Source organism: Pseudophryne corroboree, chromosome 11, assembly GCF_028390025.1.
Source record: "Pseudophryne corroboree isolate aPseCor3 chromosome 11, aPseCor3.hap2, whole genome shotgun sequence".
NCBI lineage: Eukaryota > Metazoa > Chordata > Amphibia > Anura > Myobatrachidae > Pseudophryne > Pseudophryne corroboree.
The window spans coordinates 38,903,014-38,929,571 of NC_086454.1; the positions used below are offsets into that span (position 1 = coordinate 38,903,014).

The 26,558-nt window shown below is 49.6% G+C and overlaps 1 protein-coding gene across 4 annotated transcripts in view; it reads right to left on the reverse strand.

Moving 5' to 3' along the window:
* Window positions 1-26,558, reverse strand: part of LMO1 (LIM domain only 1) — a 251,824-nt gene that overhangs the window by 3,967 nt on the left and 221,299 nt on the right. For all 4 annotated transcript variants that reach the window (XM_063944035.1, XM_063944037.1, XM_063944038.1 and 1 more), the window contains one exon: window positions 4,639-4,764. In XM_063944035.1, the coding sequence (XP_063800105.1) occupies window positions 4,639-4,764 (126 nt within the window). The remainder of the gene's footprint in view (window positions 1-4,638; window positions 4,765-26,558) is intronic.

The following is a 26,558-nucleotide window of genomic DNA, read 5'->3' on the forward strand; positions in this document are numbered from 1 at the left end:
TTTTTGACCCTGAAATACAAAATCAATCAAAAATAACCCAACATTCTCCATAAATCGACCAACATCGACCCATATCAGCTTTTAGTACATATACCCCTATCTGTCCAAGATTTGATACATCTCCCGAATACCTAGCTCCCCCCTCCCCCCTTCCCTTCCCAGTTGTGACCATTTGGTGTCGATACATAAGACCCTCTTAGTGCAAGTTCTACGGAAAATAAGTTAAATTTCTAGTTTACCATGAGCAGCTTATCATAAACTACTGGACATATGCAGGAAAAGTTTAAGGCGACTTATCAGATTGGTAGCTGGCAGCCGGGTGGTTAGAGGGAGCATCTGAGGTGCGCTCATGATAATGTGAGATTTGGGGCTTAGAGATTGTAAGGCTGGATTTATTTGTAGCAACAGTTATTAAGTTGGTTTAAATGCCCAAATACTTCTGTTCAATTTTATATCTTTTATTTGTCAGTATGAAATACATTACAAGAGTCTTGGTTTGGGTTATAGGTCACTTGGAGCAGTTGCACCCTTTATCTGTTGATTTGAGTATATTACCCCTATAGAGCAGGGATTTCTCCACATTTGTCTTCTCTGCATAATTATGCTAGTTGCACACTGTAATTATTACTGTATTTTATGTGAAACTGTGAACTTGTTGGTAATATGCTGTATACAACTTATTGTCAGTTTTATTTTATACCCCCTGTTCGGACGCTACAGAACCCTTGTGACGCCTTATAAATACTAATATTTAGCAAAAAAGTTTTATCTTCTGATTCTGAAGGAAGAAAAAGAAAATCTCCACTAACTCTTCCTCCAACTGGTCCGTTGGTTACAGTGACTGCGGAAGGCAGTGTGGGGGGCAGTGCCGGATTAAGAAGGGGGCCCAGGGGGTAAGTACCCCGGGCCCTCTTCCCCCGGCATGTCCTTCCACAGTTTTAGCATTCCCTAACTTGTAATTTGGCAACAGCTGGAGAGCCACAGGTTGGCCAGGCCTAGACTAGAGCAATGTTCTGCAGATCTATAGAGAGGTCCGTAATGTAATAATCTGCAGAATATATCTCCATGTATCTTCAGGGGGTAGATGGAACAGAGCAATGTTCTACAGATCTCTAAGAGGTCAGTCATATAATAACCTGCAGATTAAATATCTAGGCATCTGTCAGGGTGTAGGTGGAACAGAGCAATGTTCTGCAGATCTGTAGAGAGGTCAGTAATGTAATACTCTGCAGAAAGATATCGGGCTGCTGAGTAAATGAATAACTGCCCAATATCGGCATGTGCTCTGCAGAGACAGAACTATGAGGCTGTTATAAGTAATGGTGAAACACGGTACTGCTGTCAGGTATAGGAAGGTTTCTCTGGTTCACCAGTATGGGTCTCATGCAGAGCGAGGATAATATAAGAGCTATATGTATTGTATATATCTATATGTACCATTGTAAAGATATAAGCAGGGACTAAAACTGTATTTATGGCGTTTCAATCTTTATAGCATTTAAGTACTTTTTATTCCTTTTGTTCCATAATCTATCTGGCTTGTGGCACTATTACCCCATGTGTGTTCATTCATTAGCCTATATATTCTGAACTATAATCTTACTCGGGTAAAAACAGGTGTGCTGTGACCTGGCACATAGGGGGTCATTCCGAGTTGATCGTAGCCCTGCAAAATTTTGCAGCGCTATAATCATGTCCATAGACATGCGGGGGGACGCCCAGCACCAGGCTAGTAACTCCCGACCAGCGCAGCTTTAGCGTGCTGGCTGGGAGCTACTCGTCGCTCCCCCGCTGCAGTACGATCGCCTCTGCCTGATTGACAGGCAGAGGCGGTCGCTGGGCGGGGGGGTGGAAGAAACCTCGGCGTTTGGCCGCCGTTTCGTGGGCGCGGTCTGGCAAATCCAGGCGTGGCCGGACCATGCGGGGGGCGGGCCACAGTGGCGCATGTGCAGTTCTGACCCGATCGCACCGCTGCAATAAACTGCAGCGTGCGATCGGGACAGAATGACCCCCATAGTGCTGTCATGTTAAGTTATTGTAGGAGGATGCCATTCTGTGTAGGAGGTTACAAGTTATCATGGATAATCCTGTGTAACCCATCTATGATCCTTATATGGTCACACAGGAAATACATTTGGTAATGTGTCTCTGAAGACGCTCCTCCACAGGGGACAATCAGGACTTAAACCAATTTCCCTGTCATTGTTCCTTCTGTTTACTGTCCTTTGTTAAACCCTGGGCTCTGACAGACAACTCAGAGCCTGACCCATCATGTGGTCAGCAGGAGAAGGCCAGCTGTGGGAGGGAGTAGGGAGATACCTGAAATGGGATCCCACCAATCAGGAACCTGTGTTTTCCCCCCAGGTGAGAGCGGCATCATGGGCATTTGGAAGGTTTTAAAAGAGGTTGCGCAGGTCAGCTCCGGATGTTAGTTGCAGTACTCTGGCTAAGGGGTGATACTCTGCCAAGGTACCTTGTGGAACGCATCACCAGTGTTGTGTGGACTTATATGTATTTACTCCTGTGTGGACTTATACAAATATTCTCCTGTGGACTAATCTGCTATCACCGCTGTGTGGACTCAGTGATAGTTCTGCTGTGTGGACCTGTTTATCTGTAACTTCTGTGTGGAATTGCTGTGGACCTAAATCAGTGCTGCAAATATGGCGGTATGGGGCGGTATGACGTACCTGTAAGAAAATCCCAGGCGGTACGTCGTACCGCCGGGCCGCCACCTTGCAGACACCGTGTGTTGGAGAGAGGAGAGTGCAGCATGCACCTCTCCTCTCCTGCCTGCCCGAGTCCCGTCCAGCGGCGGCGTGCACTGAGCCGGTTCGTGAGCCAATCAGAGCTCACGGACCATCAGCCAATCAGGAGCCGCTGCAGCTGGACCGCGATTCCTGGTTGGCTTGCAGACCGGCGCCAGTTCTAAGATACAGGAGAGAGACGGACTGAGGGCAGGAGAGGGGCAGGAGGGGTGCGTGCTGCGCTCTCCTCTCCCCAGCAGCAGGCCAGCAGCAGAAGAAAGTGCCAGCCCCAGGCAGCAGCAACAACGGTGAGTTGCACTGCTGGGGAGTATCTGGCACTCTGGGGGCATGTGTATCTGGCACTGTGGGAGCATGTATATCTGGCACTGTGGGGGCATATCTGGCACTCTGGGGCATATCTGGCACTGTGGGGGCATATCTGGCACTGTGGGGGCATATCTGGCACTGTGGGGGCATGTATATCTGGCACTGTGGGAGCATGTATATCTGGCACTGTGAGAGCATGTATATCTGGCACTCTGGGGCATATCTGGCACTCTGGGGGCATATCTGGCACTCTGGGGGCATATCTGGCACTCTGGGGGCATATCTGGCACTCTGGGGGCATATCTGGCACTCTGGGGGCATGTGTATCTGGCACTCTGGGGGCATGTGTATGTGGCACTCTGGGGGCATATCTGGCACTCTGGGGGCATATCTGGCACTCTGGGGGCATATCTGGCACTCTGGGGGCATATCTGGCACTCTGGGGGCATATCTGGCACTCTGGGGGCATATCTGGCACTGTGGGGGCATGTGTATCTGGCACTGTGGGGGCATATCTGGCACTGTGGGGGCATGTGTATCTGGCACTGTGGGGGCATGTGTATCTGGCACTCTGGGGCATATCTGGCACTTTGGGGGCATATCTGGCACTGTGGGGGCATGTGTATCTGGCACTGTGGGGGCATGTGTATCTGGCACTGTGGGGGCATATCTGGCACTGTGGGGGCATATCTGGCACTGTGGGGGCATGTGTATCTGGCACTGTAGGAGCATATCTGGCACTGTGGGGGCATATCTGGTACTCTGGGACATCTGTGTATCTGGCACTGTGGGGGGCATATGTGTATCTGGCTCAGTGGGGGCATATCTGGCACTGTGGGGGCATATGTGTATCTGACACTCTGGGACAGTGTGTATCTGACACTGTGGGGGCATATATGGCACTACTGGGGGCATTTGTGTATCTAGCACCGTGGGGCATTTGTGCATCTGGCACCGTGGGGCATTTGTGCATCTGGGACTGTAGGAGCATATCTGGCACGGTGGGGATGTATCTGGCACTGTGGAGGGCATTATGTGTATCTGGCACTATTGGTGTTATAAGTGTATCTGGCTCCCCCATATGTGTATCACCCCCCCATTTTCATTGGCCACGCCCCATGTGGCATTTGGCTACACCCATTTTTTCGGTGCGCGCACAAAGTACTGATAACACATTTTTTCTACTTGCACCACTGACCTAAATCCTCTGCTGGGACTTACTATTTGGTCTGCTACCTGTGTATTGTTTCTGGGCCATATTTACTTCTGTTCCCTGTGAATTATATACTCCTGTGTGCTGTGAGAAATAAACCATCACTTTGGTTTTATCGGCTCTGTGTCTGAGTGATAAGAAGAACTCTGCATCCTCACAACCATGATTTATGCTATATTCGGTATCAAAGTGGGGGGGGACCTTAGTATCTGTATGTGTTGGACAGGTATGGATATTAGGAAGGTTCCACGACATATCACTGGATACAAATATTTGACTTGACACTTCCACGGCTCCATTGTAACCAGTAGCGATCAGTGTATCTGCGGCTGGCGAGCGCTGCGTTCTCACCTCTGGTTGCAGAGCTGACAGGCGAAACAGTCCAAGTGGTAAACGTTATCTCTGGCACGCATCACCATCTCAAAGGCGGGGATCAGCTTACTGCAGGCGGCACAGTTCCCCGTGGTTCCGAAGAGCCTGCCAAACAGACACATGTACAACGGATCACTTTACATAAACAGCAAAATGACTGAATATGAGCAGCCAGCGACAGATTGCGGAAGAGAGATTCACAACAAACCCACCAGCCTGACGTCTGTGTGTTGGATAACATCCCCGGATCAATCGCCCCCATCATATAACTTAGTAATTATAGCTATAAAGTTTATTGCAAGAAAGACAACCAGTCATTTGTTCAATTCTGATTGTGGTTTTGCCATCACACCTCATCGGTAAAGAATCCCTCAGCCTAATCGCCCTTACAGTAAAGAACCCTTCCCGCGTTGTGAACACACTGTATGACCTGATCTCCAACATGTGTGCATCCTAATTGATTGCTTCAACACCTGTCCTAGTAGGCACTTCAAGCAGAAGTGGGTGTTAGTATTAGGCGGGGTTAGGGACCCATCTAATGAAGTTCACCTTGACGTGGTGGATGGGCTCACATTTTTGGCCAAATTTGTGCTAAGAATTTCACTTATACTCCATGTTAATTGTCAGAGTTTATAAATATTATTGTGACTATCAGTCACCAACATTTTTCTTTTTCCTGTGTGGTACTAGAAGCCTCAGCATGGTAGCACCTCTTATTATGTTTAAAAATAGGGTGTGCAGTCCAAGTCCCCCGGCCTTTTTCCTCTATATTTGTCTATGTAGTGTACACATGAAGGTGAGGTTCCTTTATTCTGGTATTGGCACCCCTCCCCTCTACCCTCAGGTGCATTTAATTAGCACAGGTCCCTACAGTGCTGACTACATATTAGAATGGGCTCTATTTAAAGGTAAGACATGGATACAGTTATATGTGTTTGTATTAGGGATGTTAGGGACCCATCAAATGAATTTCACCTGGATACGGTGGATGGGCCCACATTTTTGGCCAAATTTGTGCCAAGAACTTCACTAATACTCAATGTTAATTGTAAAAGTTTCTCAAAATGATATTCACCGAGTATTATTAGTGCTTAGAGTGTTTATCAACATTTATCTTTTTCACTGTGCCAATGGGTTCAGCGTGCTTAATAAAGTCACTCAGTTTCTTCCCGCGTCCGTAATTTCTTCAGAGGAGTGTAACTTAGGCGAGGTTGCCACTATTGGTCAATAAAAGACAAATAGTATTTTTTTCTTGTTAGGGGCGTTTTAACAGAGGATGGGGCCCCTGTGCAGATTCCCGGTGGGCCCCCTCCTCTCCCCGCTGCAGTAGCCTCCGGCATTGTGCCGGAGTCTACTGCACATGCGCACGTCTCCAGAAACACAGCGCCCGCCATGTTCCGAAGACTAAATACACTACTGCACATGCATGGCGGCCATTTTGGCTGTGAGTTTTGCTGCAGATGCTGCGGTTGTTGCTGGACTCCAGACAGGTAAGTATTAAAGCATGGGTGCAATGTGCCCCCATTATAGAATGCACATTGCAGGCATGCTAACCGTGGAAATCGACTCGCAATTTGCCGTGGCTGGCGACAAGGATGAGGGCTGTCACATCTACATAAAAAACAGTATCATCATGGTTATGTTTGGTTATTAACATACACGGGCGAGTCACATTATTATGACCAACTCCTACATATGACGTCGGCAGCGCGTAGCCCATGAAGTACGTCACGTGTCGTGTGCTGGCTTGGTGGGTATATAAGGTGTGCGATAGGCCGTCTGCACACATATCACTCGTTGCTGTCATGGGTAAAATGGTGGATTTATCAGAGTTGCAGAATGATTATCGGCTTACGGGCCAGGGGTGACAGTATTGAAACAGCGCAGTTTGTGAACTGTCCGCGTGCTGCTGCGGTGAAGGTGCATCGTGACTGGACAAATGGCACCACTGCGAATAACTGAGGTGGAAACTGCGGAGCACCACGCGCCGCTGATGTGAGAGGTGAATGTCGGCTACGAAAGTGCGTGAGGGCCGACCGACAAATTACAGTGGAGCAGCTCTCTGTCAAAATGAACCTGGGGGGCTACCAGACGTGTCTTTAAACGAAAGATCAGCCCGTCTAGCTGCTGTCCGTGCGACGGTTACTCTGGCTATTACCTGGTGGTCATAATAATGTGACTCCACCGTGTATATAAAACATAACATTTATTGATTTGTTAAAATGTGACATAGTTTTCTAGACACACAAAGGGTGGGATTCAAATGATATATCACGCCCAATTTCCTTACTAAAATGATCTCTGTTATCGCGCATATTGCGCCCATAGTAATCAGGTTTAGCTGTGTAAAGGGTTGGGTGCCACTCTACTCCACGTCCCTGAGGGCAGAAACAAAACGGGTGTGGAAAGGGGTGAAAAGAATTGAATCCCGCCCAAAGATTCAAAACATCGATGTAAAACCAAACGGGCAAACAACACAAGATAGTAAATATGATACAGTATGTGGATATCTGAGTAAATGTATCCCTAATTATATCAAGCTGGTTGTATTGCCTGAAACATGCTGTTCTGTAGGTGCAGGCCAGAGACTACAAACCATCAAATAACGATATGTCTGTCCCCTTGTCCTCTAAATGGTCCACGGTAGCAAAGTTCATTAGGAAAGTACAGTAATTTCCAGCTCTACAGAGACAGATCTGGTCGACAAATGGTGCTGCCCCTTCCATCTGTTGACCCTGTCCTCTATACAGTATGTGCGCCCGTGAGAGAGGTACAGTGCAGCATTCACAGCCCTGGTGACAGATGACCTCATCGGTCCTCCTAATCATTACTGTAAATTGCCGACAACCAGCGCCGGCATGTCAGTCCCTACACGAGTCTTCCCATCCTTACTGGAGCACGCACCCCCCTGGTTACCTATGGAAACTTATGTAGTGATGCAGCTGTAATGCCCCCTACACATTTGCCGATTTGCCGCAGAGGTGCCCGACGGGCGATACGGCCGACGGATGACCCAACGGCGGGGGGTGACGGGGGGAGTGAAGTTCCTCCACTCCCTGACGTCACCCGGCCCCATAGCTCTGCATGATAATATGGACGATATTGTCCATATTGGCTTGCAGCCATAAACGAGCCGGCACCCATAGGCAAACGCAGGGGGGGGTATCCGGTTGCCCGGAAACCCCCCTTCTCTTGGCAAGTGGCTCAAATTTTGACAATAGCAACGGTATATAATACTAGGTGATTCATCGCACCCTACGGGTGCTCTTCATACCGTCATAAGGGGATACGCCCCCTTAACCCTTGCGGCGTGCAATATGTTTATTATATGGAGTATTACATCCAATCATAATTGTGTGCGTGGTTAAATATTGCACGGACAAAGGGCGTGCAATGGTTAAGGGGTCAATGGCGTGAACAGCGCACGCAGGGCCTGATGAATCACCTAGTAGGTGCTGTGGTTGGGGGAGTTGCGGGTTCGGGGAAGCATCACTGGTACAGGGGGGGCGTGACACGTGTAAGCGTCACTGGTTCAGGGGGCATTACATGTGTAAGCTTCTATGGTACAGGGGGCATTACATGTGTAAGTGTCTCTACTACAGGGGTCATTATGTGCGCTGTGCGTTTGTAAAGTATGCGAGGGTGCAAATTTATAGTTTGCAGGGGGGCGCCGAACACAGTAGCACCGGCCCTGACTGCACACCCACTGCACTGCACAGCACTGTCACCTTTTTTATTGATTCAGCGTCCAGACATTACCCTCCGCGATATCACCCTCTCTATCCGTTACAGGATAGGGGCTTCCAGGCTGGCAGCCCAGGTGCTGTGTTGCGGAGTCAGGGCCTCTGGGGATCTGGGCGCAGCTGTGGCGGGGAGGCACTTCTGTGACATCACACGCAGAGGAGGCTCCGGGGCTCAGAGAGTATGCGGCGCAAGGAGGCCTATGAAAGCCTTCCGCTGTGCCGCTTTCATACACATCTATGCCGGTGGCCGCAGCAGCTTTTGTTCCACCTGCGGCGCGGCTAGGGAGTGGGGATTGTTGATGGCGGAGGGGGCATGTGGACTGGCAGCAAGACATTGGTGGTCATTCCGAGTTGATCGCTCGCTAGCAGTTTTTAGCAAACGCTATGCCGCCTCCCACTGGGAGTGTATTTTAGCTTAGCAGAAGTGCGAATGAAGCGATCGCAGAGCGGCTACAAAAATATTTTGTGCAGTTTCAGAGTAGCTTCAGACCTACTCGGCGCTTGCGATCACTTCAGACCATTCAGTTCCTGATTTGACGTCATGAACATGCCCTGCGTTCGGCCAGCCACGCCTGCGTTTTTCCTGGCAAGCCTGCATTTTTCCGAACACTCCCTGAAAACGGTCAGTTGACACCCAGAAACGCCCACTTCATGTCAATCACTCTGCGGCTGCCTGTGCGACTGAAAAGCATCGCTAGACCCTGTGTGTAACTCATACTTACCTACTCTCCCGGAAGCTGCGGGAGGCTCCCGTTTTTTGGGGTAGCCCCCCGCACCCCCGGAAGAGTGGGCAGGTCTCCCGCATCCTGCTCGCACCCTAGTGATGCGAGCAGGATGGAGAGATAACCTCCCGCATTCGCGGGTCTGTCGGGTGGAGAAGGGGTTAAAATGACGCAAATTGTGTCATTTAGCCCCGCCCCCTTCCCGCGAATCGTGGCATTTCCTGATGCGGTGGTGGGGCTTAGTGATGTCACAGTCCGGCCCTGCCCCCCGAAGACACTGCAGCGTCTCTTCTCTCCGGGCTTCTCCCGGAGAGGAGAAATAAAATGTAGGTAAGTATGGTGTAACTACATCGTTCGTTGTAATAGTACGCCGCACGTGCGCATTGCGCTGCATACGCATGCGCAGAAGTGCCGAGTTTTTGCCTGATCGCTGCACAACGAACGAATGCAGCTAGTGATCAACTTGGAATGACCCCCATAGGACGCTGCAGTAAAAGGATTGTTTTTTTCCCTGTCTACAGCGCAGAGACTTGCTGCAGATGCAGTGGCATACCCTCCAGCTGGAACTTTTTGGCAGGTACAGTCCCTTTTTCTCTAACGTCCTAAGTGGATGCTGGGGACTCCGTCAGGACCATGGGGAATAGCGGCTCCGCAGGAGACAGGGCACAAAAAGTAAGCTTTTAGGATCACATGGTGTGTACTGGCTCCTCCCCCCATGACCCTCCTCCAAGCCTCAGTTAGGTTTTTGTGCCCGTCCGAGCAGGGTGCAATCTAGGTGGCTCTCCTAAAGAGCTGCTTAGAAAAAGTTTTTTAGGTTTTTTATTTTCAGTGAGTCCTGCTGGCAACAGGCTCACTGCATCGAGGGACTTAGGGGAGAGAATTTCAACTCACCTGCGTGCAGGATGGATTGGATTCTTAGGCTACTGGACACCATTAGCTCCAGAGGGAGTCGGAACACAGGTCTCACCCTGGGGTTCGTCCCGGAGCCGCGCCGCCGACCCCCCTTACAGATGCTGAAGATTGAAGGTCCGGAAACAGGCGGCAGAAGGCTCTTCAGTCTTCATGAAGGTAGCGCACAGCACTGCAGCTGTGCGCCATTGTTGTCACACACTTCACACCAGACGGTCACGGAGGGTGCAGGGCGCTGCTGGGGGCGCCCTGGGCAGCAATATATAATACCTTTTATGGCAAAAGAATACATCACATATAGCCATTAAGGCTATATGTATGTATTTAACCCATGCCAAATGTCTAAAACTCCGGGAGAAAAGCCCGCCGGAATAGGGGGCGGGGCTTATTCTCCTCAGCACACAGCGCCATTTTCCTGCTCAGCTCCGCTGTGAGGAAGGCTCCCAGGACTCTCCCCTGCACTGCACTACACTACAGAAACAGGGTAAACCAGAGAGGGGGGGCATATTTTGGCGATATTTTTATATATTTAAGCGGCTATAAGGAACAACACTTATATAGGGTTGTTCCCATATATATTATAGCGCTTGGGTGTGTGCTGGCAAACTCTCCCTCTGTCTCCCCAAAGGGCTAGTGGGGTCCTGTCTTCGATAAGAGCATTCCCTGTGTGTCTGCTGTGTGTCGGTACGTGTGTGTCGACATGTATGAGGACGATGTTGGCGTGGAGGCAGAGCAATTGCCGATAATGGTGATGTCACCCCCCAGGGAGTCGACACCGGAATGGATGGCTTTGTTTATGGAATTACGTGATAATGTCAGCACATTACAAAAATCAGTTGACGACATGAGACGGCCGGCAAACCAGTTAGTACCTGCCCAGGCGTCTCAGACACCGTCAGGGGCTGTAAAGCGCCCTTTACCTCAGTCGGTCGACACAGACCCAGACACAGACACTGAATCTAGTGTCGACGGTGATGAAACAAACGTATTTTCAAGTAGGGCCACACGTTATATGATCACGGCAATGAAGGAGGCTTTGCATATCTCTGATACTACAAGTACCACAAAAAGGGGTATTATGTGGGGGGTGAAAAAACTACCTGTAGTTTTTCCTGAATCAGAGGAATTAAATGATGTATGTGATGAAGCGTGGGTTAACCCAGATAGAAAAATGCTAATTTCAAAAAAGTTATTAGCATTATACCCTTTCCCGCCAGAGGTTAGGGCGCGCTGGGAAACACCCCCTAGGGTGGATAAGGCGCTCACACGCTTATCGAAACAAGTGGCGTTACCGTCTCCTGATACGGCCGCCCTCAAGGATCCAGCTGATAGGAGGCTGGAAACTACCCTGAAAAGTATATACACTCATACTGGTGTTATACTGCGACCAGCCATCGCCTCAGCCTGGATGTGCAGTGCTGGGGTCGTCTGGTTGGATTCCCTGACTGAAAATATTGATACCCTGGATAGGGACAGTATTTTATTGACTATAGAGCAATTAAAGGATGCTTTCCTTTATATGCGAGATGCGCAGAGAGATATTTGCACTCTGGCATCGAGAGTAAATGCGATGTCCATATCTGCCAGAAGGAGTTTATGGACGCGACAGTGGTCAGGTGATGCGGATTCCAAACGACATATGGAAGTATTGCCGTATAAAGGGGAGGAATTATTTGGCGTCGGTCTATCGGATCTGGTGGCTACGGCAACTGCCGGAAAATCCACTTTTTTACTTCAGACCCCCTCCCAACAGAAAAAGACACCGTCTTTTCAGCCGCAGTCCTTTCGTTCCTATAAGAACAAGCGGACAAAAGGACAGTCATATCTGCCTCGGGGCAGAGGAAGGGGTAAGAGAGGGCAGCAAGCAGCCCCTGCCCAGGAACAGAAGCCCTCCCAGGGTTCTGCAAAGCCCTCAGCATGACGCTGGGGCCTTACAAGCGGACTCAGGAACGGTGGGGGGTCGACTCAAGAATTTCAGCGCACAGTGGGCTTGCTCACAGGTGGACCCCTGGATTCTACAGGTAGTATCTCAGGGTTACAGGTTGGAATTCGAGAAGTCTCCCCCTCGCCGGTTCCTAAAGTCTGCTTTGCCAACGTCTCCCTCGGACAGGGCGACGGTATTGGAAGCCATTCACAAGCTGTTTGCTCAGCAGGTGATAGTCAAGGTACCCCTCCTACAACAGGGAAAGGGGTATTACTCCACGCTATTTGTGGTACCGAAGCCGGACGGCTCGGTAAGACCAATTCTAAATCTCAAATCTTTGAACCTGTACATACAAAAATTCAAGTTCAAGATGGAGTCACTCAGAGCAGTGATAGCGAATCTGGAAGAAGGGGACTTTATGGTGTCCCTGGACATCAAGGACGCTTACCTGCATGTCCCAATTTGCCCTTCACATCAAGGGTACCTCAGGTTCGTGGTGCAAAACTGTCATTATCAGTTTCAGACGCTGCCGTTTGGATTGTCCACGGCACCTCGGGTCTTTACCAAGGTAATGGCCGAAATGATGATCCTTCTACGAAGAAGAGGCGTATTAATTATCCCTTACTTGGACGATCTCCTGATAAGGGCAAGATCCAGAGAACAGCTGGAAGACGGAGTAGCACTAACCCAACTAGTGCTGCAACAACACGGGTGGATTCTGAATTTTCCAAAATCTCAGTTGACCCCGACGACACGTCTGCTGTTCCTGAGAATGATTCTGGACACGGTTCAGAAAAAGGTGTTTCTTCCGGAGGAGAAAGCCAGGGAGTTATCCGAACTTGTCAGGAACCTCCTAAAACCAGGGACAGTGTCTGTGCATCAATGCACAAGAGTCCTGGGAAAGATGGTGGCTTCTTACGAAGCGATTCCATTCGGCAGATTCCACGCACGAACTTTTCAGTGGGATCTGCTGGACAAATGGTCCGGATCGCATCTGCAGATGCATCAGCGGATAACCTTATCGCCACGGACAAGGGTGTCTCTTCTGTGGTGGTTGCAGAGTGCTCATCTGTTAGAGGGCCGCAGATTCGGCATACAGGACTGGGTCCTGGTGACCACGGATGCCAGTCTGAGAGGCTGGGGAGCGGTCACACAAGGAAGAAACTTCCAGGGAGTATGGTCAAGCCTGGAGATGTCTCTTCACATAAATATACTGGAGCTAAGAGCGATTTACAATGCTCTAAGTCTGGCAAAATCCCTGCTTCAGGGTCAGCCGGTGTTGATCCAGTCGGACAACATCACGGCAGTCGCCCACGTAAACAGACAGGGCGGCACAAGAAGCAGGACAGCAATGGCAGAAGCTGCAAGGATTCTTCGCTGGGCGGAAGATCATGTGATAGCACTGTCAGCAGTATTCATTCCGGGAGTGGACAACTGGGAAGCAGACTTCCTCAGCAGACACGATCTACACCCGGGAGAGTGGGGACTTCATCCAGAAGTCTTCCACATGATTGTGAACCGTTGGGAAAAACCAATGGTGGATATGATGGCGTCCCGCCTCAACAAAAAACTGGACAGGTATTGCGCCAGGTCAAGAGATCCTCAGGCAATAGCTGTGGACGCTCTGGTAACACCGTGGGTGTTCCAGTCAGTGTATGTGTTCCCTCCTCTGCCTCTCATACCAAAAGTACTGAGAATTATACGGCAAAAGGGAGTAAGAACGATACTAGTGGCTCCGGATTGGCCAAGAAGAACTTGGTACCCGGAACTTCAAGAGATGCTCACGGAGGATCCGTGGCCTCTACCTCTAAGACGGGACCTGCTTCAGCAGGGACCGTGTCTATTCCAAGACTTACCGCGGCTGCGTTTGACGGCATGGCGGTTGAACGCCGAATTCTAAAGGAAAAAGGCATTCCGGAAGAGGTCATTCCTACACTGGTAAAGGCCAGGAAGGAGGTGACTGCACAACATTATCACCGCATTTGGAGGAAATATGTTGCGTGGTGTGAGGCCAGGAAGGCCCCCACGGAGGAATTTCAACTGGGTCGATTCCTACATTTCCTGCAAACAGGATTGTCTATGGGCCTCAAATTGGGGTCCATTAAGGTTCAAATTTCGGCCCTGTCGATTTTCTTCCAGAAAGAATTGGCTTCAGTTCCTGAAGTCCAGACTTTTGTAAAAGGAGTACTACATATACAGCCCCCGGTTGTGCCCCCAGTGGCACCGTGGGATCTTAATGTAGTCTTGGATTTTCTAAAATCCCATTGGTTTGAGCCGCTCAAATCGGTGGAGATGAAGTATCTTACATGGAAAGTAACCATGCTACTGGCCCTGGCTTCAGCCAGGAGAGTATCAGAATTGGCGGCTTTATCATATAAGAGCCCATATCTGATTTTCCATACGGACAGGGCAGAACTGCGGACGCATCCTCATTTTCTGCCTAAGGTGGTCTCAGCGTTTCACCTGAACCAGCCTATTGTGGTGCCTGCGGCTACTAACGAGTTGGAGGATTCCAAGTTGTTGGACGTGGTCCGGGCATTGAAAATATATATTTCAAGAACGGCTGGAGTCAGAAAGTCTGACTCACTGCTTATATTATATGCACCCAACAAGATGGGTGCTCCTGCTTCTAAGCAGACGATTGCTCGTTGGATTTGTAGCACAATTCAACTTGCACATTCTGTGGCAGGCTTGCCACAACCTAAATCTGTCAAGGCCCATTCCACAAGGAAAGTGGGCTCATCCTGGGCGGCTGCCCGGGGAGTCTCGGCATTACAACTCTGCCGAGCTGCTACTTGGTCAGGGGCAAACACTAGAGATGAGCGGGTTCGGTTTCTCTGAAACCGAACCCGCACGAACTTCATGTTTTTTTCACGGGTCCGAGCAGACTCGGATCCTCCCGCCTTGCTCGGTTAACCCGAGCGCGCCCGAACGTCATCATGACGCTGTCGGATTCTCGCGAGACTCGGATTCTATATAAGGAGCCGCGCGTCGCCGCCATTTTCACACGTGCATTGAGATTGATAGGGAGAGGACGTGGCTGGCGTCCTCTCCATTAGAAATTAGATTAGAAGAGAGAGAGAGATTGTGCAGAGTCAGACAGAGTTTACCACAGTGACCAGTGCAGTTGTTGTTAGTTAACTTTTATTTATTTTAATATATATCCGTTCTCTGCTATATCCGTTCTCTGCCTGAAAAAAAACGATACACAGCAGCAGCCAGTCACACAGTGTGACTCAGTCTGTGTGCACTCAGCTCAGCCCAGTGTGCTGCACATCAATGTATAAAAGGCAAAGCTTATAATAATTGTGGGGGAGACTGGGGAGCACTGCAGGTTGTTATAGCAGGAGCCCCCAGGAGTACATAATATTATATTAATTTAAAATTAAACAGTGCACACTTTTGCTGCAGGAGTGCCACTGCCAGTGTGACTAGTGGTGACCAGTGCCTGACCACCAGTATAGTAGTATATTGTTGTATGTATTGTATACTATCTCTTTATCAACCAGTCTATATTAGCAGCAGACACAGTACAGTGCGGTAGTTCACGGCTGTGGCTACCTCTGTGTCGGCAGTCGGAACTCGGCAGGCAGTCCGTCCATCCATAATTGTATTACAATATATACCACCTAACCGTGGTATTTTTTTTTCTTTCTTTATACCGTCGTCATAGTGTCATACTAGTTGTTACGAGTATACTACTATCTCTTTATCAACCAGTGTACAGTGCGGTAGTTCACGGCTGTGGCTACCTCTGTGTCGGCAGTCGGCAGGCAGTCCGTCCATCCATAATTGTATTATTATTATAATATATACCACCTAACCGTGGTTTTTTTTTTCATTCTTTATACCGTCGTCATAGTGTCATACTAGTTGTTACAAGTATACTACTATCTCTTTATCAACCAGTGTACAGTGCGGTAGTTCACGGCTGTGGCTACCTCTGTGTCGGCAGTCGGCAGGCAGTCCGTCCATCCATAATTGTATTATTATTATAATATATACCACCTAACCGTGGTTTTTTTTTCATTCTTTATACCGTCGTCATAGTGTCATACTAGTTGTTACGAGTATACTACTATCTCTTTATCAACCAGTGTACAGTGCGGTAGTTCACGGCTGTGGCTACCTCTGTGTCGGCAGTCGGCAGGCAGTCCGTCCATCCATAATTGTATTATTATTATAATATATACCACCTAACCGTGGTTTTTTTTTCATTCTTTATACCGTCGTCATAGTGTCATACTAGTTGTTACGAGTATACTACTATCTCTTTATCAACCAGTGTACAGTGCGGTAGTTCACGGCTGTGGCTACCTCTGTGTCGGCAGTCGGCAGGCAGTCCGTCCATCCATAATTGTATTATTATTATAATATATACCACCTAACCGTGGTTTTTTTTTCATTCTTTATACCGTCGTCATAGTGTCATACTAGTTGTTACGAGTATACTACTATCTCTTTATCAACCAGTGTACAGTGCGGTAGTTCACGGCTGTGGCTACCTCTGTGTCGGCAGTCGGCAGGCAGTCCGTCCATCCATAATTGTATTATTATTATTATAATATATACCACCTAACCGTGGTTTTTTTTTCATTCTTTATACCGTCGTCATAGTGTCATACTAGTTGTTACGAGTATACTACTATCTCTTTATCAACCAGTGTACAGTGCGGTAGTTCACGGCTGTGGCTACCTCTGTGTCGGCAGTCGGCAGGCAGTCCGTCCATCCATAATTGTATTATTATTATAATATATACCACCTAACCGTGGTTTTTTTTTCATTCTTTATACCGTCGTCATAGTGTCATACTAGTTGTTACGAGTATACTACTATCTCTTTATCAACCAGTGTACAGTGCGGTAGTTCACGGCTGTGGCTACCTCTGTGTCGGCAGTCGGCAGGCAGTCCGTCCATCCATAATTGTATTATTATTATAATATATACCACCTAACCGTGGTTTTTTTTTCATTCTTTATACCGTCGTCATAGTGTCATACTAGTTGTTACGAGTATACTACTATCTCTTTATCAACCAGTGTACAGTGCGGTAGTTCACGGCTGTGGCTACCTCTGTGTCGGCAGTCGGCAGGCAGTCCGTCCATCCATAATTGTATTATTATTATAATATATACCACCTAACCGTGGTTTTTTTATACCACCTAACCGTGGCAGTCCGTCCATAATTGTATACTAGTATCCAATCCATCCATCTCCATTGTTTACCTGAGGTGCCTTTTAGTTCTGCCTATAAAATATGGAGAACAAAAAAGTTGAGGTTCCAAAATTAGGGAAAGATCAAGATCCACTTCCACCTCGTGCTGAAGCTGCTGCCACTAGTCATGGCCGAGACGATGAAATGCCAGCAACGTCGTCTGCCAAGGCCGATGCCCAATGTCATAGTACAGAGCATGTCAAATCCAAAACACCAAATATCAGAAAAAAAAGGACTCCAAAACCTAAAATAAAATTGTCGGAGGAGAAGCGTAAACTTGCCAATATGCCATTTACCACACGGAGTGGCAAGGAACGGCTGAGGCCCTGGCCTATGTTCATGGCTAGTGGTTCAGCTTCACATGAGGATGGAAGCACTCAGCCTCTCGCTAGAAAACTGAAAAGACTCAAGCTGGCAAAAGCACCGCAAAGAACTGTGCGTTCTTTGAAATCCCAAATCCACAAGGAGAGTCCAATTGTGTCGGTTGCGATGCCTGACCTTCCCAACACTGGACGTGAAGAGCATGCGCCTTCCACCATTTGCACGCCCCCTGCAAGTGCTGGAAGGAGCACCCGCAGTCCAGTTCCTGATAGTCAGATTGAAGATGTCAGTGTTGAAGTACACCAGGATGAGGAGGATATGGGTGTTGCTGGCGCTGGGGAGGAAATTGACCAGGAGGATTCTGATGGTGAGGTGGTTTGTTTAAGTCAGGCACCCGGGGAGACACCTATTGTCCGTGGGAGGAATATGGCCGTTGACATGCCAGGTGAAAATACCAAAAAAATCAGCTCTTCGGTGTGGAGGTATTTCACCAGAAATGCGGACAACAGGTGTCAAGCCGTGTGTTCCCTTTGTCAAGCTGTAATAAGTAGGGGTAAGGACGTTAACCACCTCGGAACATCCTCCCTTATACGTCACCTGCAGCGCATTCATAATAAGTCAGTGACAAGTTCAAAAACTTTGGGTGACAGCGGAAGCAGTCCACTGACCAGTAAATCCCTTCCTCTTGTAACCAAGCTCACGCAAACCACCCCACCAACTCCCTCAGTGTCAATTTCCTCCTTCCCCAGGAATGCCAATAGTCCTGCAGGCCATGTCACTGGCAAGTCTGACGAGTCCTTTCCTGCCTGGGATTCCTCCGATGCATCCTTGCGTGTAACGCCTACTGCTGCTGGCGCTGCTGTTGTTGCCGCTGGGAGTCGATGGTCATCCCAGAGGGGAAGTCGTAAGCCCACTTGTACTACTTCCAGTAAGCAATTGACTGTTCAACAGTCCTTTGCGAGGAAGATGAAATATCACAGCAGTCATCCTACTGCAAAGCAGATAACGGAGTCCTTGACAACTATGTTGGTGTTAGACGTGCGTCCGGTATCCGCCGTTAGTTCACAGGGAACTAGACAATTTATTGAGGCAGTGTGCCCCCGTTACCAAATACCATCTAGGTTCCACTTCTCTAGGCAGGCGATACCGAGAATGTACACGGACGTCAGAAAAAGACTCACCAGTGTCCTAAAAAATGCAGTTGTACCCAATGTCCACTTAACCACGGACATGTGGACAAGTGGAGCAGGGCAGGGTCAGGACTATATGACTGTGACAGCCCACTGGGTAGATGTATGGACTCCCGCCGCAAGAACAGCAGCGGCGGCACCAGTAGCAGCATCTCGCAAACGCCAACTCTTTCCTAGGCAGGCTACGCTTTGTATCACCGCTTTCCAGAATACGCACACAGCTGAAAACCTCTTACGGCAACTGAGGAAGATCATCGCGGAATGGCTTACCCCAATTGGACTCTCCTGTGGATTTGTGGCATCGGACAACGCCAGCAATATTGTGTGTGCATTAAATATGGGCAAATTCCAGCACGTCCCATGTTTTGCACATACCTTGAATTTGGTGGTGCAGAATTTTTTAAAAAACGACAGGGGCGTGCAAGAGATGCTGTCGGTGGCCAGAAAAATTGCGGGACACTTTCGGCGTACAGGCACCACGTACAGAAGACTGGAGCACCACCAAAAACTACTGAACCTGCCCTGCCATCATCTGAAGCAAGAAGTGGTAACGAGGTGGAATTCAACCCTCTATATGCTTCAGAGGTTGGAGGAGCAGCAAAAGGCCATTCAAGCCTATACAATTGAGCACGATATAGGAGATGGAATGCACCTGTCTCAAGTGCAGTGGAGAATGATTTCAACGTTGTGCAAGGTTCTGATGCCCTTTGAACTTGCCACACGTGAAGTCAGTTCAGACACTGCCAGCCTGAGTCAGGTCATTCCCCTCATCAGGCTTTTGCAGAAGAAGCTGGAGGCATTGAAGAAGGAGCTAACACGGAGCGATTCCGCTAGGCATGTGGGACTTGTGGATGCAGCCCTTAATTCGCTTAACAAGGATTCACGGGTGGTCAATCTGTTGAAATCAGAGCACTACATTTTGGCCACCGTGCTCGATCCTAGATTTAAAGCCTACCTTGGATCTCTCTTTCCGGCAGACACAGGTCTGCTGGGGTTGAAAGACCTGCTGGTGACAAAATTGTCAAGTCAAGCGGAACGCGACCTGTCAACATCTCCTCCTTCACATTCTCCCGCAACTGGGGGTGCGAGGAAAAGGCTCAGAATTCCGAGCCCACCCGCTGGCGGTGATGCAGGGCAGTCTGGAGCGACTGCTGATGCTGACATCTGGTCCGGACTGAAGGACCTGACAACGATTACGGACATGTCGTCTACTGTCACTGCATATGATTCTCTCAACATTGATAGAATGGTGGAGGATTATATGAGTGACCGCATCCAAGTAGGCACGTCACACAGTCCGTACTTATACTGGCAGGAAAAAGAGGCAATTTGGAGGCCCTTGCACAAACTGGCTTTATTCTACCTAAGTTGCCCTCCCACAAGTGTGTACTCCGAAAGAGTGTTTAGTGCCGCCGCTCACCTTGTCAGCAATCGGCGTACGAGGTTACATCCAGAAAATGTGGAGAAGATGATGTTCATTAAAATGAATTATAATCAATTCCTCCGCGGAGACATTGACCAGCAGCAATTGCCTCCACAAAGTACACAGGGAGCTGAGATGGTGGATTCCAGTGGGGACGAATTGATAATCTGTGAGGAGGGGGATGTACACGGTGATATATCGGAGGGTGAAGATGAGGTGGACATCTTGCCTCTGTAGAGCCAGTTTGTGCAAGGAGAGATTAATTGCTTCTTTTTTGGGGGGGGTCCAAACCAACCCGTCATATCAGTCACAGTCGTGTGGCAGACCCTGTCACTGAAATGATGGGTTGGTTAAAGTGTGCATGTCCTGTTTTGTTTATACAACATAAGGGTGGGTGGGAGGGCCCAAGGATAATTCCATCTTGCACCTCTTTTTTCTTTTCTTTTTCTTTGCATCATGTGCTGATTGGGGAGGGTTTTTTGGAAGGGACATCCTGCGTGACACTGCAGTGCCACTCCTAGATGGGCCCGGTGTTTGTGTCGGCCACTAGGGTCGCTAATCTTACTCACACAGCTACCTCATTGCGCCTCTTTTTTTCTTTGCGTCATGTGCTGTTTGGGGAGGGTTTTTTGGAAGGGACATCCTGCGTGACACTGCAGTGCCACTCCTAGATGTGCCCGGTGTTTGTGTCGGCCACTAGGGTCGCTAATCTTACTCACACAGTCAGCTACCTCATTGCGCCTCTTTTTTTCTTTGCGTCATGTGCTGTTTGGGGAGGGTTTTTTGGAAGGGCCATCCTGCGTGACACTGCAGTGCCACTCCTAGATGGGCCCGGTGTTTGTGTCGGCCACTAGGGTCGCTAATCTTACTCACACAGCTACCTCATTGCGCCTCTTTTTTTCTTTGCGTCATGTGCTGTTTGGGGAGGGTTTTTTGGAAGGGCCATCCTGCGTGACACTGCAGTGCCACTCCTAGATGGGCCCGGTGTTTGTGTCGGCCACTAGGGTCGCTTATCTTTCTCACACAGCTACCTCATTGCGCCTCTTTTTTTCTTTGCGTCATGTGCTGTTTGGGGAGGGTTTTTTGGAAGGGACATCCTGCGTGACACTGCAGTGCCACTCCTAGATGGGCCCGGTGTTTGTGTCGGCCACTAGGGTCGCTTATCTTTCTCACACAGTCAGCTACCTCATTGCGCCTCTTTTTTTCTTTGCGTCATGTGCTGTTTGGGGAGGGTTTTTTGGAAGGGACATCCTGCGTGACACTGCAGTGCCACTCCTAGATGGGCCCGGTGTTTGTGTCGGCCACTAGGGTCGCTTATCTTACTCACACAGCGACCTCGGTGCAAATTTTAGGACTAAAAATAATATTGTGAGGTGTGATGTGTTCAGAATAGGCTGAAAATTAGTGTAAATTATGTTTTTTGAGGTTAATAATACTTTGGGATCAAAATTACCCCCAAATTCTATGATTTAAGCTGTTTTTTAGGGTTTTTTGAAAAAAACACCCGAATCCAAAACACACCCGAATCCGACAAAAATAATTCGGTGAGGTTTTGCCAAAACGCGTTCGAACCCAAAACACGGCCGCGGAACCGAACCCAAAACCAAAACACAAAACCCGAAAAATTTCAGGCGCTCATCTCTAGCAAACACGTTTGCAAAATTCTACAAATTTGATACCCTGGCTGAGGAGGACCTTGAGTTCTCTCATTCGGTGCTGCAGAGTCATCCGCACTCTCCCGCCCGTTTGGGAGCTTTGGTATAATCCCCATGGTCCTGACGGAGTCCCCAGCATCCACTTAGGACGTTAGAGAAAATAAGAATTTACTTACCGATAATTCTATTTCTCGTAGTCCGTAGTGGATGCAGGGCGCCCATCCCAAGTGCGGATTGTCTGCAATACTTGTACATAGTTATTGTTACAAAAAAATCGGGTTGTTATTTGTTGTGAGCCGTCTGTTCAGAGGCTCCTACGTTTGTCATACTGTTAACTGGGTTCAGATCACAAGTTATACGGTGTGATTGGTGTGGCTGGTATGAGTCTTACCCGGGGTTCAATATCCTTCCTTATTGTGTACGCTCGTCCGGGCACAGTACCTAACTGAGGCTTGGAGGAGGGTCATGGGGGGAGGAGCCAGTACACACCATGTGATCCTAAAAGCTTACTTTTTGTGCCCTGTCTCCTGCGGAGCCGCTATTCTCCATGGTCCTGACGGAGTCCCCAGCATCCACTACGGACTACGAGAAATAGAATTATCGGTAAGTAAATTCTTATTTTTTTAATGGTCTGTACCGTTTTTTGACTCTCCAAGCTTCCATTGAAAGTATAGGGAAAGGGGCGTGACCACACGTCTATACCAGTGGCCACGCCCCCTTTTCGAATGTGTATCAATGTTTATGTGTAAAGTGTTGGAGGGTGTGATGCTGCAGATGCAGTGGCCTATTTTGGGGTGCGAGGCTGGAGCTGCAGCTCCATCAGTCCCATTGCTAATCCTGCTCTGTGAAAACACAGCAGGCAAAGGGCAGAGCCTCCCATTGGATGCAACTGTAAGGATGTGCCCTGTGGGGACAGCGCTGGGGCAGCTTGTCTGTCCCCAGCGCTTGGTGCGTGGCGGCGGGTGTCCGGTGCAGGGATTACCTTTTTCCCTGCACCGGACCAGAGGCTGCGGAGGGGCTTGAATCTTGGCGCCCTCCGGGAGCCAATCGCGGCTCCCGGAGCGGCAGCCAATCGGAGAGGGACGCGGCGAGCCAATCGGCGCTCGCCGCGTCATAGGCCCCGCCCCCGGCATCTGACGTCAGACGCCGGGCGGGAGCCTGAAGAAAAGGCCGCGCTGAAGAGCGGCGAAGAGGAGAGAGACGCCGGGCGGGACCAGGAGGAGAGGCCCGCGCGCAGGAGCGCGAGGGCGAAGAAAGAAGACTGGCAGAAGAAGAGAGGACGCGACGGGCGGGAGGAGAAGACTGCGCGCGCGCGGAAGAGCGCGAGAAGAAGGCCAGCGGTCGGGCTCCGGGAAGAAGATGTCCAGCGGCGGCTGGACGCGGAGCAGCGGAGGCGACGCCGCTGGCCAGGACGGGTCAGCGGCAGAAGACGGTGCCAGAGGCCCCCAGGTTAGGTAAGGCCTCAGTGAGGCTATCCTCCCCCCTCCCCTTTTCCTCCCTCGACCACCAGGGACGGGCATTAGGCCCGAGGGCACAATTCAGGCACTAGGCCTGGGCGCAGATAGGAGTTTGGAGTCACTATTGTATTAGGTGGTTTGGGCATTAGGCCCAAGCCACCCTACCCCTGCGGCACCAGTTAAGCGGGCACTAGGCCCGGGGGCATATCAGGCGATAGGCCTGTGCGGCATTAGAGGGCGCTAGGCCCTAGTGTATTTTGGCCGAATAGGTATATATAAGGTGACCCTGGGCACAAGGCCCAGGTCACCCAACGGGCAGCGAGTTAGGCGGGCGCTAGGCCCGTGGGCGAAATCAGGCCTCCGGCCTGTGTGCAGTTAGGGGGCGCTAGGCCCAGTGAATTAGAGCCCCCGGGGTGAATACAGGTGGCCCTGGGCGCTACGCCCAGGCAACCCCGAAGTATTTAGGAAGGCAGATCTGAGGCCCACCTAAGGGAAGGCACAGGAGGTGGGTAGGCCGTGCGGTGCCCACCCCCTTCCAGCGGCAGGTAGGGATTTAAAGGGACAACACCGTGTGATATTGCATTCCGATATTGTGATGTATGTTGTTACCGTGCAGGGCAAAATGTCTGTGTTTGCATAGTTTTGTTGCACCACACCCACAGAGCTAGTTTGAGGGCTCTGCTGTTGTATTTAGTATAGGGTGTGACACTAGGGTAGAGTTAGGCCCTGCACGGCTGTTTCTCTTTGCCTCCTTACAGGGACCTGTAAGTGGAGAAGATCGGAGTGCAAGACTTGTGACGGTGAGTAGCATCCGTGTACGTTTGTCCCTTGTTTGTCCCCGAGCGCCGGAGTCGGGATTGCTCACGGACGTGAGAATCCTTTTCATCACACTACGTGCGAAAGCGCGAGTGTGTGAAATCTGGGTGGCTGAGGCTTTGTGCCGGTGATGACCATTCACCCTACCGGTGAAGGTCGCGGCCACCCCTGGGGTATCCCCTGTTCCAGTGGAAGAAGGGTCGATACCCCCTTTAATGTAAACCATTCTCTCCTCAGCTCGGTCGTCGGTCAGCTCCGAGAGGGAATCGCCGTGTCCGGATCCGAGTGAAGATTTCCAGGTCCGTTGAAGGTTCCGGTACCTGAAGGTGAGAGAAAGTGGCGCCTGGTGAGTACCGAGTCTACACCTGCACGGCAGCAGGCACCACACGCACCGCAGGCTCACCTCTCACATAACTTGTGTGGGAGGGAATTTCTCACCCAATCAGCTGTGGACTGGGTGTGATAGACCTGCCACTAACCCAATTTGAGCTCCTAGCCACGCCCAGCGTTAGAAACCCAGGCACAGAATCACAGGGCTATTATATAGGAGATGATTACTAGAGCTGCTGCCACATCATGCAAGTAAATAGACAGAGCAGAGCTGCTACATGTGCCCAGTGGTAGCAGCTTCTTGTATCAAGTTTGTGGGGTGTGGATCTGAGCACTCAATCAGTGCACTGGACCAGAGAGTAGCTACCAGGAAGGAGAGACAGAAGCCTTCTCAAGAGGTGGGAGAATGTGTGCTTAGAAAGTGCTGTACTGGTTCCATTGTGTTTGCGTATTTATTATAGTATGTTTAACCTTTTCATGACCACTTATCTTATTTATATTATTTCAATGTTTGATTCAGTCTATACTATAGACCATCTATAGTGTTACATATTAATACTGTATTCCATGTTCTGCAGAGTGGTAGACTGTGGATTACATTTGGAAACCCCCCTCTAGAAATCCTGCGTTTTCCACTGGCCACCAACGATGAACGAGTGCGGGGCCGCGCATCGTTCATCATTGGTGCATACACACTGAACAATGGCCCTCATTCCGAGCTGTTCGCTCGTTAGCTGCTTTTAGCAGCATTGCACACGCTAAGCCGCCGCCCTCTGGGAGTGTATCTTAGCATAGCAGAATTGCGAACGAAAGATTAGCAGAATTGCGAATAAATAATTCTTAGCAGTTTCTGAGTAGCTCCAGACTTACTCCTACACTGCGATCAGCTCAGCCCGTTTCGTTCCTGGTTTGACGTCACAAACACGCCCTGCGTTTGGCCAGCCACTCCCCCGTTTCTCCAGACACTCCCGAGTTTTATCCTGGCACGCCTCCGTTTTTCCGCACACTCCCAGAAAACGGTCAGTTTCCGCCCAGAAACACCCACTTCCTGTCAATCACACTCCGATCACTTCAACGATGAAAATTCTTCGTTCGGACGTGAGTAAATCTACTAAGTTTTGTGCTAAAATACTTAGCGCATGCGCACTGCGTACCATGCGCATGCGCATTTTTGCCTTGATTGCTCCATTGCGAAAATCGGCAACGAGCGAACAACTCGGAATGACCCCCAATATGAACAAGTTCTCGTTCATTACTGTTGCGATGCTGCTCCTGGACCGACGTCCTCAATATCAGACCAGTATACTGGGTTGTATATCAGATCAGGATTCCAGAGATGCCCTAATACCACAGAGAGTGGGTCTGATTCAGATGTGGTCGCCATGCCGACGCAGCAGCAATCCTTTTCAGTGATGAAACTGCGAGGCAACGCAAGTGAAGCAGCCGCCCCCAAGAGAACAGAGACGCCCACCAAATGCTCAGCAACTACGTACTCTGCAATGCAGATGCGAGGAACATCGACTCGCTGATTGCAGAATGGCTGCAGAAGCTGCCATGCTTTATGCACGCCGACAAGCCCTGAAAATGGTAACCTGCATTTATGCAGACACACGCTGTTACCTGACCCCCTAACGGCGGCCTCCCGTCAATCACTCTGCGACTAATCCCTCACAAAGGTCCCTTGGCACGGGGGCACTGTGGCCACAATGCATGCACGATAATGACTCAGTTGCCGACACCGTCAAAGTTGCGACCTCATCTGAATCAGGCACCGTGTTTGTAGAGCGAGAAAGCAATGCAGCTTAAGGGTGCGCCATCACCTGTCATCACAAAATGACTAATAGGGGTATTCAATTCCTGTTGGAATTTCCGACAGGTTAAAAAAAAAAATTCAGTTTTCGCCGTTTCTGTGGCGAATTTCGATTCGCTCTATTCAATGAAAGGACTTTTTTTGACTTGTTGGAAATTCCGACATGTCGAAAAACAAGTGGATCGGCGAATTCGCCCACCGATCCACCTGTTTTGTCGAATTTGCGGGCATCGAGAGGATCCGACACTAATTGAATATCCCCGTAAACGTTATTTGTGTAATCACAGCAACTAGACAAACTCAGCAGACGGAGTGGCAACAAGACAAAACCCACAATACATCACAACAACAATGGCATGTAAATGGTCCTGAGGCGTCGGCAC